The sequence below is a fragment of the Cuculus canorus genome, chromosome 6, assembly GCF_017976375.1.
Source record: "Cuculus canorus isolate bCucCan1 chromosome 6, bCucCan1.pri, whole genome shotgun sequence".
Lineage (NCBI taxonomy): Eukaryota > Metazoa > Chordata > Aves > Cuculiformes > Cuculidae > Cuculus > Cuculus canorus.
Genome location: NC_071406.1, coordinates 42,809,749 through 42,821,825, shown reverse-complemented (window position 1 = coordinate 42,821,825; position 12,077 = coordinate 42,809,749). Strand labels below are relative to the sequence as shown.

The 12,077-nt window shown below is 48.3% G+C and overlaps 1 protein-coding gene across 1 annotated transcript in view; it reads left to right on the top strand.

Annotated features, from left to right (window-relative positions):
* Positions 1–4,930: 4,930 nt before the first annotated feature.
* NDUFA10 (NADH:ubiquinone oxidoreductase subunit A10) overlaps positions 4,931–12,077 on the top strand; it is a 38,753-nt gene continuing 31,606 nt past the window's right edge. Inside the window, exons 1-5 of the mRNA XM_054069441.1 lie at positions 4,931–5,085; positions 7,247–7,415; positions 8,014–8,229; positions 9,314–9,400; positions 10,513–10,634. Coding sequence (XP_053925416.1) covers positions 5,014–5,085; positions 7,247–7,415; positions 8,014–8,229; positions 9,314–9,400; positions 10,513–10,634 — 666 coding nt within the window. The 5' untranslated portion in view covers positions 4,931–5,013. The remainder of the gene's footprint in view (positions 5,086–7,246; positions 7,416–8,013; positions 8,230–9,313; positions 9,401–10,512; positions 10,635–12,077) is intronic.

Here is a 12,077-nt window from a genome sequence, read left to right as displayed (position 1 = left end):
GATCAGTTTCCATGCACCTCTCCTGGTGCAACACTTGCAGGATAATGTTCACACACGAGCTTATGTTGCTGCTTATCATGCTTGGTGGCTGTGTTGTCCCTCCTGTGACACACCTGCCAGTCCATTCCAGAGCAGCTAAGCTGGTGCGGCCCAGGAGATGTAGTGCTGCCAGACAATCATAGCCAGTGGGACAATGGGGAACTGGAGGCACCTGAATAACTGCTCTGTTTCACCATCAAAATATTTTGTCATGCAGTCACCAGTGAAAAACGAAAAGCTGAGCAGAAAGATGCAATGAAATCTTTCATTGTCCTGCTCCATGTAATAAACCTTCCCTGATTCCTAACCTGCAGGTACCCCTGCCTGTTGTGACTCCAGGGCTTTACAAGATACATCTCCCCACCTCCCTGAGCCTGATCTCCTCACAGGTTCCCTCCAGGAATGCCCAGCCTATTGCCTCTCCGTTTGTTTTTCCTTGTGTTAATGCTGCCCAAAGCTTTTCCTCTTCCACCCAAGAGACACCTTCAGCTGCTTCTGTGAAAACAGGGGGGACAGAGGCAGGCAACCATGAACGCAAAGGACAGACTGTTAAAACAGGCACAGAGTCATCACATCTACCTGTGGTGGGTCTTTTTACCAGAAACAGTTTATCTTAAAAATCAAGCCTGTTTATGTCCCAGTTGGAAGAACCCACGGCAGATAGCAATGTGCTTTCATGGCTATATTGGTGGGATCAGCAGCTTTGTGCCACGGCGCAGCAGGAGGTGTTTGTTCCACATTCATCAATGGCCACAGGCAGAAGCCCCAGAAAGACTAAGGACAGGGCAAGCAAATTCAATACTTTCCCTCAGGACTTTCCTGGCCTCCAACTACTTTCAGCCCAGGGGCTTTCCACAGCCAGACATGGTTTCTACCTATTGTGAGGCTCTTATAGGCTTCCCTTGAATCTCTGCAAATGTTTAGCAGCATTTGGCAACGAGTTGCACAGCCCAGCTTCCTCTGATCTGGTATTAAAACCTTGCTTCCACCACTCATGGAGTTATTTGGATCTTTGATTGCCTTTGTTTGCCCTTCTCTCTTACGTTATGTCCTTTCTGAGACAAAGAAGGATGATGAGAAAACTGTGGGCTCATACCACTGTCAAACCTTTGTTTTCTTCTCTCCACCATTCCTCACCGTTATCTTTTTTGATCCTTGCGGAGCTGACATTCTCAGGGACAAGACGCTGTTCCTGTGCAGTGAGGCTCAGCTCAGAGCCCCATGTTTTATGTGACCATTTAGGGCTGCATAGTCCCACCTGCGTCATTTTTACAATTACTTATAATCACAGAATGCTGTGAGTTGGAAGGGACCTTTACAGGGCCTCCAGTCCAACACCCCTGCAGCAGCAGGGACATCTTTAACTCAATCATGTTACTCAGAGCCCCATCCAACCTGACCTGGAACGTTTCCAGGGATGAGGCTTCCACTGTCTCCCTGAGCAGCTATGCCGTGGGCAGGGACACTTCCCACTAGGTCAGGATGCTCAAGGCCCCATCCAACTTGCCCTTGAACACTTTCATGGAGGGAGCATCTGTAACTTCCCTGGGCATCCTGTGCCAGTATGGACCCCTGCAGGACACGGCTCATCTCCATTTGGAGGCTGAGCTGTTGACTGCTACCCTCTGGGTAGAACACACTGAACACAGCTTGCTGCTCCCTTGCTCTGTCCTATCAGAGCCCTTTGACCCCCTGCTGCCATCCACCCCTGGATGACTAACTCCTATCATGACCAAAGGCTGTTGCTTCACCATTCACATCTCGTTTAGGATGTCCATACCTAACACCAGTTTTCAGCACTGATCGGGCAGAACTTGACCTCCCGGTGCTGTGGGAACAGCTCTGTTATTCCCACAGAGGGGCATGGAGTGATGGTCCTCAAGAGTCAGCCTGTCCCCTTCCCTGGTTACCCCTTCAGCAACCTGACAGTCCTGCAGCCTCCACGGCCAAGCTTCTCCTACCTTTTTGCTGGAGAGACTTGCCTGACGTGCCAGCACGTTGCAAACAGAGCTGTTGAGGATGGGAAGCCAGACCCAGACACCAATGTGGCTTTTTTTTTTTTTATAAGCCGTTTGCAAATTCCAGGGATAAATTCTTGAAATGAAATGTGATTGGATCTTGCCAAGGGGCAAAGCAGAAGCAGCTAATGGTATCAAAAATGTCCCAGGTCAGCAGAGCTGATGTCAGTTTGATGGGAATTCTGTTGATACATTTGCTTATGACCTTGCTAGATCATAGGTAGAGATCCTGTAATTTAGCCACGCTTGTTAAAAAGGGAAGCAAAGATCCAGTTCAGCCCTGGAAATTGCACTCCAGTGACACCATCCAGTGGAGAAGGGGAATGGTGGGAGGAAAGTGTCCCAGCCAGCAGCACTGCAGGCTGCCCAGGGCAAGCAGGGCTGTGGGAAGGCAGTTTTCAGAGCCCATAGGACATCCCCAGATTCAGAAAGCTCCGATGCAGCCTCTTGTTTGGCCTCCAGGCCTTCTTTGCCTGTGATGCTCCTCTCTCCAACATCTCCACAGCTCCTACAAACCCCACTGCCTTTGCATTGCTGTCCTGCACCTACTGCCAGCTTTCTTCTAGTAAAAATGCCACCTGATTTACCTCTTTCCCCACACTGGGGGTGGATTTTGTGTCAGAGATGGAGCAAGACCTTGAGCAGCTTTAAGCAAACAGGCTTTATAGGGCACCTTCTGCCAGGCAGAGGCAGGCTTGGGGCATCACACTGGTTTCAAGCCTAGAAACCAGGAACCCTTCAGGGATATTTTTGGCACTACTGAATGCAGCAGTGAGGGGGCTGTGACTGTCCTACCTGAGCTCCAGGCCCCAAAATCAGGTGCCTGGAGCTGTACTGAGCAAGAAGCAAACCCATACAGCTAAGCCTGTTTTCTCCCGACTTGCCTTCCTTGGATTACTACTCACCAGCTGCACATAGACTCACAGAGGTCTTGGTGGGAAGAGACCTCTGCAGGTCTCCAGTCCAACTTCCCACTTGGAGCAGGAAAGGTGTGAGGCATCAAAATGGGTCAACAGGGAGGTTATCTGAAGCACATGATCCTGCAGGTGAACAATGCGGGACATCACTGGGGCTGTCCCTGCCTGTTCACGTGGCCTTACCTGCAGGCAGGGAAGCCTTGAGATGTCAGTCAGGCAGTCAAAGCAGAGTGCAGTGAGAATTTGGACAACGGAGTGTACAGATATTGAAAGAGACGGCAGCCCAGGCAGAATAACATAATCTCCCTGCTGCAAAACTGTGAGAATGGTGAGACACTGGCACAGGTTGCCCAGGGAGGTTGTGGATGCCCCAGCCCTGGAGCACCCAGCCCTGTCACATTTGCAGAGCATTGCAGGGACTAACCTTCAGTGACAGCAATGGTTTTCTGTCCACCCAGCTTTCCAAGCTGGCCTGGAGTGGCACTGGACACGCTCTGCTAAGCAGCACTTGCTCCTTTTCTGCACGAGTTTCTTTTCCAGCAAATGAAAGAAGCCCCAGCCCAAGGAACATGGTCCTAAGTACAGAGGAGACACATGGTATGGGCACAGCTGTCCCTTCCCACCCCAATGTGTCTTTGATCCTTCTTCTTCCTCCTGACGTCTTTTAACAAAGCATTTCCAACATCTCAAAGCTAGTCAAGAGCTAAGCATTAGAAAGTCCGAGTCTCTGGTTCATTCAGAGGTTTCTCTGTTGTCTTCCATTCCACCCCAGACACGGGAGGTCAGGCTGGCCACGCAGATGATCCTTCCAGACGGAGAGCAAATTTGCTCTCAGTGCTTCCTGGAGCACAGCGGTTTCTCTGGCGTTCCTGTTGGCAAACATGGAGCACAAAACCAAAAGAGAAGGGGAAGCCTAATTGTCCACATGGTTTCCAGCAACCCTGCATTGCAGTGGTATGAAGACAAGAGCAGCTTCTACAGAGATGATGTTTTGAAATGCCGAGATGTCAGCAGTATCAGCAGCCTTTCCCACAGCCTCCAGTGAGCCCCGGGCAAGATGGGGACTTATTGGTGCCCATAACATGGTTCCGTAGGACGAGCCACGGTGGCGAGAGCGGAGAAAACACCCTTCCTTCAGCACCGCCCTGCCCCATCTTGTGGCAAGGATTAGCAAAACCCCCAGGAGCAGGAGTGAGCTGCCTGCCGCCTGCCTGCTGCCTGCCTTCCTGCTGTTTGGCTGGCTGCTTGCATGCCTGCCTGCTCGCTTGTCTTGCATGTATATTGGTATAAACTGGAGAGGGGCAGATTTAGACTAGACATTAGGAAGAATTTCTTCACCCTGAGAGTGGTGAGGCCCTGGCCCAGGTTGCCCAGGGAAGTTTTGGCTGCCCCATCCCTGGAGGTGTTCAAGGCCAGGTTGGATGGGCCTCGGGCAGCCTGAGCCAGTGGGATGTCCCTGCCCATGGCAGCGGGGGTGGAACTGGATGATCTTTAAGGTCCCTTCCAACCCTAAGTATTCTATGATTCTATGCCTGCCTGCGTGTCTGCTGCTTGACTGCTGCCTGCCCTCTGCCTGCCAGCTGCCTGCACGCCTGCGACATGCTTTTCTCCCTGCTCGCTCACTGCCTGCCGCCCTGCAACTCGCCCTTCACGCCTTCTCCCTCCCCTCTCTGATTCCCTGCTGAGGTGATGGGCGTGGCCTAGAAGCAGGGGGCGTGGCCTGGAGTGGGGATGTGGTCCCGGCGGGGGGCGTGGCCTAGAGTGGAGGGCGTGGTCTAGAGCCGGGGACGCGGTCCGGGGCTGAGGGAGTGGTCTAGAGTAGGAGGCGTGGTCTACGCCTGGGGGCGTGGCCCGGGACTGGGGGCGTGGCTGGAAGGGGCGCGTAGACGGGACCTGATGGGCGTGCTGGGGGCGTGGCCTGGACCTTGGGGAGGAGCCTATACGTTGGGGGCGTGACCACGAGTTGGGGCGCGCCGCACGCTTCCCCCTCCACCCCCCCGACGTCATCTTTCCGCGCCCGCCGTAGCCGCGGCGCCGCCATGTCGGTGTGGCTGAGCCGGCTGGGCCGGGTCGCGGCCCGGGGCCGCCTAGGCAGAGCCGCGGTGCCGGCGGTGAGCGGGGACGGGGAAGGCGGGGGGGTGTCCCAGGGCCGCACGGCCGCGGCTTCCCCGGCGGCGGCCGCCGCCCCTCAGCACCGCTGGGCGGGCTCACCTTGGGGAGTTGGGGCGCCGCGGCCTCCCCCGGCGCTGGCAGGGCGGGGGCCGGGCGGCTCCGCTCCTGAGGGGGTTCGATACCGAGGGGAGAGCGCGGGGGATGCCAGGCCTCAGGGGGAGGCGGCAATGAGTGTCTGGGAGCCGAGCGTGTTGACCCGGTGACCTTCAGCGTGTGTCCGCCGAAGGACAGTAAATAGCAATAAAATCTCACGTGTCGAAGGGAGATTTTACACTGCTCAGATTGAGCTTGTGAGAATTAATGGATAAGTTTTGCTGCAGCTTATTTGTATACTTAATTATCTCGTCATATAAGTCTGCCTTGTAAGGTGTAGCTGTTTTAGGTCAGGAGATAACCTGTCTTAGGGCTGTGAGAATTTATTAACATGCTTAGTTGTCTTGTAAGATGCAGGTGTTGTAACCTGAGGTAACCTGAAGGGAGTCTCTGGACATGGTTGGATAATCTCAAAAAATACTGAACAGTCTTTGAGGATTTATATCGTTCTTTGTCTGAAACTAGTATATATACCCACTGCTTTTGTAAGATGCCTTTTTTAGAAGGGCATCCAATTCAGTGCTGAATTGTAAAATAAAAGTATTATTGCCTTTGCTTAGAAGACTTTGTCCTTTTCAATATTTTACCAGTGAGTGAGTGTTTCTCACAAGCTTGTTCAGTTTTCACTGGGGGCTCTGGGCAGCTTTGCTGTGCTAGGCTCAGTAAGGGGCTGCCTTTAGCTTCGTTGGCCAGGTGGGTGCTTCCACCTCTGTGCAGGGACCATGCTGTGCAGAAGTGGAGCTGTTGCTCTCCTCAGGGCCTGGGAGAGGTTTCCAAAAACAAACAGACAAATATGCGAAGAGAAGTTTACTGTAATGAGTCCAGAGAAAGCCATGAAGATGATGTGAGGGCTGGAGCAACTCTCCTACAAGGGCAGGCAGAGAGAGCTGGAGTTGTTCAGCCTGGAGAACAAAAAGCTCTGGAGAGCCCATTTAGGAGCCTTCAAGTACTTAAAGTGCCTACAGGAAAGATGGGATGGACTTTTAGTGAGGCCTGTTGTGACAGAACAAGTATCAATCATTTTAAATTAAGAGAGGGGAGATTTGACTGCATGCAAGGAAGAAATTTTTTTATGCTGAGGGTGGTGAAACACTGGCCTAGGTTGCCCAGAGAGGTGGATGCCCCATGCCTGGAAACATTCAAGGGTAGGTTGCATGGGGCTCTGAGCAATCTGATTCAGTTAAAAGATGCCCCTGCTTTTGTGAGAGGGTTGGACTGGATGTTCTGTAAAGGTTCCTTCCAACCCCAAATCGCTTTATGATTCTAGAGAGAATGACATCTGGTGATCTTCAGCCTGGAGAAGAGAAGGCTCCAGGGAGACCCTATAGCAGCCTTCCAATACTGAAAGAAGCTACAGGAAAGATGGGAAGGGGCTCTTTATTGGCGAGTACAGGGATAGGATGAGGGGGAACGGTTTTAAGCTGAAAGAGGGGGGATTTAGATTAGATCATAGGAAGAAATGTTTTCCTGTGAGGTAGATGAGGCACTGGCCCAGGCTGGCCAAAAAAGTGGTGGCTACCCCATCCCTGGAGGTGTTCAAGGCCAGGTTGGATGAGGCTTTGAGCAACACGATCCAGTGAGAGTTGGAACTGGATGAGCTTTAACGTCCCTTTCAGCCCAAACCGTTGTATGATTCTATGATCCTCTTGGGAACTCTGGGCACACCACGTGCCTGTGGCCTTCAAGAAGTCTGGGAACGTTCAGTCATTGCTTAGGTTCAGAGCAGAGTTCTGACAGAGTAGTCCTGGTTCCAGCCTTAAGCATGCTGGAAATAGTTTCATGGTTTCTGTCTTCTCAGCCTTGCATTTTGTAAACAGCTGCTTAGCCTAAATACTGCTTCAGCTGTGAAGCTGAAATGATGGCGCTAGCTTTACAGCATGAAAATTCCTTATATTAATTCTGCGCATGCATATCTTCCTGCACGTGCAGGTCTGAAAAAGCTGCACTTTGAGCCTGCCTAGTTCAGCTAAGAAAACTGAAATCTAATTTTGCTGTGTTTTCTTTCAGGCAAGGATTCATGTCAGCCCTGAACAGAACCTTGAGTATGGGTGGCTGGCTTATATGCTGGGAGACAGAGCTACAAAAAAGTTCACTAACAACAGCAAAGTCTTTACGGTGGAGGGAAACTTAGCTTCTGGGAAGGGCAAGCTTGCGCAACAAATAGCAGAAAAACTAGGTATGTCTTATTTCACCTATTTCACTAGTAGTTAATAGAATTGAATAGTGTAATTGTCACTCTTGGGTAAAGAAAGTTAGTTCACCAAACCAGCAATTCTTGTCTAGCAGATTACTAGTTGGGCAATGCTGTAGTTAATGTGGAGGGCTTATAGATAAGGGGGGAATAAAATGGTGGCAAGGTTTGAGATGAGGATGGGACGCTTGTGAGATCTGCAGGACACTTGTATAGATGTGGTTTGTCATGAATGAAATTCCAGTTCTTCTGAAATCGGTTTACTCATTGAGCTCTGGGCTCTGGTGGAGTTGCTGAGCACCTTTGGGAGGCAGGATGTTCTGCATGGGCGTACACAGAGCACCAGGGGAACTGGAGGGTTGGTGGCAAAAAGATTCTGCTTAGAATGGTAGCTCAGCTCTCACTATGGGGGTGAAAGATGGGAATGCTTCAAATGAGGGTTTGTGTGCTCAGTGGTGGGATTGATCACCGTTCTTTGTGCCGTTTTCAAGAGCTGTATATCTAAATGAGCTGAACAAGTGTTTAAGCAAACAAAACTTATTATTTTGATTGGTGTTCTGTTGTGGGTTTCTTTTTTTGTCAGGAATGAAATATTTCCCAGAAGCAGACATCCATTACATAGACAGGAAGACTGGAGATGGGACGTTGCTGCATGAGAAATTTAATGGTTTCTGTAACCTGGAAAGATTTTACAATGACCCAAAATGCTCTGATGGACACTCTTACCGAATGCAAGCTTGGCTGTTTGGTAACCGCGTTTTACAGTATGCTGATGCCTTGGAGCATCTGCTGGCCACAGGTTAGATTTCACAGTAGTTAAATGTCATTTCTAGATTAATTTGAGTGCAAGTTATGTGTAATCTGTTCTGAAGTGCTTTGCCAGTTATGTTGTTAAGCTTTTTGTATCCCTCACCCCGCATCCCCCCTGGCCCCGAGGGAGTAGAGGTTAACAGACCTTTTAGAAAAATACCTCTCTTATTTTGTTAGAACAGTAACTTGTATCGTTTCTAGTGAAGGAAATGGGAGCCGGTGACCAGAGGAGGAGGAGGAGGAGCAGGCGCTGATATCTTCTCTCTGGTGTCCAATGACAGGATCTGAGGGAATGGCAGGAGGATGTGCAGGGGGAGGGTTAGGTTCGGTGTTAGAGAAAGGTTGTTTTTTTTTTTTTTTTATTTCACTCAGAGAGTAGTGGAGCACTGGAACAGCTCCCCAGGGAAGCAGTCATGGCACGGAGCCTGACAATATTCCAGAAGCGTTTGGCCAATGCCCTCAGACATGTGGTGTGAATGTTGGGGCTGTCCTATGCAGGGACAGGAGCTGGACTCGATGATCCTTGTGGGTCCCTTCCAACTCAGACATTCTATAATTCTAGGATTGTTTTCAAAGTGACATTTTAAACACGCAAAGACAGCGGTGAGTTGTGCAGCACTTTAAAATTCTTGCTAGACTTGGTTCCTAATTGTCTCTCTTTTCTAGTCTTCTTGGTTTAAAATAGTGTTTTGTTTCGATATTGTTAGAATTTGGCTGCCTTCTAGTGAGAAAAGACTTTGTACACCAACACTGATTTACCTGTTGCTTGTACTCCCATAAGTATTCTAAAAAAGATGACAAGGTGTGAATGTCAGGAAGTCTCAGACACTAATGTAAATACACCTCTTGAATCTAGAGCTATGGTAGCAATAGGCGCAGTGGGAGAGCATGAGTGAGACAGGAATGTTCAGCATATGCATCCAGTACGTATGTGCAAGCTAAAAACTTACTCTTATTTAAAATCTCTAGAAAAGCGATCAGGAAGTTGACCGTAAGAGCAGAGCTATTTTTAATTCTCACTGTTGCTAGCAGTCTCCTTGACCTCACTGACTGGAACCTACTTTCAATTGCAGGACAAGGTGTGGTGATGGAGCGCTCTCCCTACAGCGACTTTGTGTTTCTGGATGCAATGTTCAAACAAGGCTACGTCCACAAGCGATGTACGTTACTTGCTTGCAAAAGGAAGTAATCTTGCTGTTATCTCAGCTAGAAGTGTGTTAGTTTAGTTTTAAAAAAAACTTTAATGGATCCTGTGCTAGTAATGCCACTTAAACTTGAATAAATGTTTCTCCTGAAACTACATGGCTTCCTAATCCCCAGCTACTACCCTTCTGTGGGAGAAGAACCTGCACAGACCTGACTAGTGTGCCTCGGAAACATTTTTCTTTATGAGGAAGTGAAGTCCTTCAGTCCTGTACTCCAAAGTGGAGTCTAATTGTTATGTTTTTGGAGAGAAGGTCTGCTGTTGCTTGCATAGAGCACAGAGCTGTTGAGTAACAGCAGTGCAGAGCGTGCCTTCAGTGCAGGAGGACACTGCTGGGTTGGTGACCTCTTAGAATATTTGCTTTACCTCATTGTGATTTTGTGTGTACATCGGAGGACATGGCAAATGCCTGCTTGATCCTTGGGTTTCCTCCCAGGGTGGGAAATGAAGTACTTCTTGGAAAGCCTTCTTGAACCACGTGACTTTTTTCCATCATCACCTTTGCCACACTGTTGTCTTTGTGGTAGGACAGGACCATTTATTTCATGTATGAGGCTGTAGCAGAAGGCAGCCATAACCAGCGGTCATCTCAGGTGACCCCAGTGCTGCAATGTCTCCCTGATATTTTGAGAGGCCGTCTCTAAATGACGGGAAGAACTGAGGTTTTTCTAAGCTTCAGTCAGACATGAATCCCTCCTTGATAGAACTTATGTTAGAGTCTTATATGTCAGGGCAGGTAGTTTAATTGTGCCTTACTTTCTGTTTCTGGAAGATGGTTTATTATAAAATCTTCTTGAGTTGTATTTGAGGAAAATCCTACCCTAAACTTGCTGTATTGACCAAAGAGAGGAGACTACAAACACAAAGGTGTGGATGATGTATTCGCAAGTAGGATGTGTTTAGCAAATGGATGAAAAAGCATTCAAGAAATTATTGCAGATTCATTACCTGATAGGTTATAATTTCAATGCTGTTCCCATTGCACTTGTCCTCATTTGCAACATGCATTTGTGTTCAACTGGGCTGCCTTTAGCTCTCCAGTCTGTTTGGTTTTGTTTTTTTACACAGGTCTTGATCACTACAAGGAGATCAAAGAGATCAGTATCTCTGAGTTCCTGCCGCCTCACTTGGTCATTTATATTGATGTACCTGTCCCGGATGTGCAGAAGAGGATTCAAGAGAAAGGCGAGGTAATTTTGTCTCTTTCCTCTACTGCTGCCTGTCCGTGTCTCTTTTAATTGCACCCTTATGCAGGATTTGGTGCAAAATTCTGTTTCTGAAAAGCTTCTTGACCTCCTAGGTCCAAGAACTGTATATTGGTAGTGGTTGGGTGGGTGTTCTGGTATGCTTGCAGCCTGATCTGGTGGGATGTCCCAGCCCATGGCAGGGGGGTTGGAACTAGATGATCTTTAAGGTTCCTTCCAACCCAAACTATTCTATGATTCTATGAAAAATCAAAAATAATTTTTATTTGACTGCAGCAATATGCTGTCATTTCTGTAATGAGAATCTCCATTTAAAAGCCATTTGCCCTTAAAAAAGAGCCTTTGTAGCTGCTGTTTAAGGAGTCATGTCCAGATAGTATGCTTCTTGCAGCATGCTCTAAGATTGCCTGCGCTAGAAGCCTCAACTCTGTCCCCTTCTCCAGCTTCCCCACTAGACTGCTGTTTCAGACCTGTGTTGGTGTTAATGTGTGTCACTTGTCATCTGAAAGTTAATTTTCTGAAGTGAAGAAAATTGCTGCTTTGTGCTTTCGTATTAATGCAGCAAACCCACCAAATTTAAACTTAAAACTAATTTTGAACAGGTATTCCATGAGACAGAAAATGCAGAGTGCTTTCTGGCAAGCCTAATAAAAGGTGATAAATACAGTTGGGTTTTGTCACTTGTGCAACTTTGATCTAGTCTGAGGTCAGGATATCTGACTCTTACCTATTGTTGATCTTTGACTGTTGTGGGACATTCTCAATTTTACTCTTAAACCCCTTTGAGAGCAGCATACCGAGTTGTCTTTTCATTTATGTCAGGATATTGAATGGAAACTACTCATGAAAGAAAATTAACTTGGGCTGCCTTGATCCGTCATCACCACGGTCCGTCCCCATGGTCTCAGACTACAAGGACAATAGGGACCATGGTGTTGACTGTCCTTGCCACAGTCTGCATTGTTGCCATTGTAACCGTTGTCACCATGGTTCCTTGCCATTGTTGGTCCCCATCTTCCCCATTGTCCCAGTTTTTCATCATTGTATCTGTCCTCATTATCTCTGTCCCCACTGTCCATCACCATTTTCTCTGTTGCCCTATTGGCTCTCTACTTTGTCCCCATTGTCTGTGTCCATTGTCTCTCACTGTATCAGAAATTGGATTACTGGCTTATTGAAATAATTTTGGGTCAGGAAATCTGTAGGGTGCTTCTGTGTAATGAGTTAAGCTACATAAGGTTTTTGGTTTGGGATTTTTCTTCCCCCTTCTGTGATATTTGGACGAGTGTTTGTATTGTTTTCAGATGTGTTACCAGGGATGTTAAGGGATGTTAAATGACGTTTACCTTGAACCTGGTTCAAAGGCTGAGGGGAATTGTAATCAAGCAAAGTATTTGTCTGTAGACAGCCTGGTAGATGCAAAGAAAA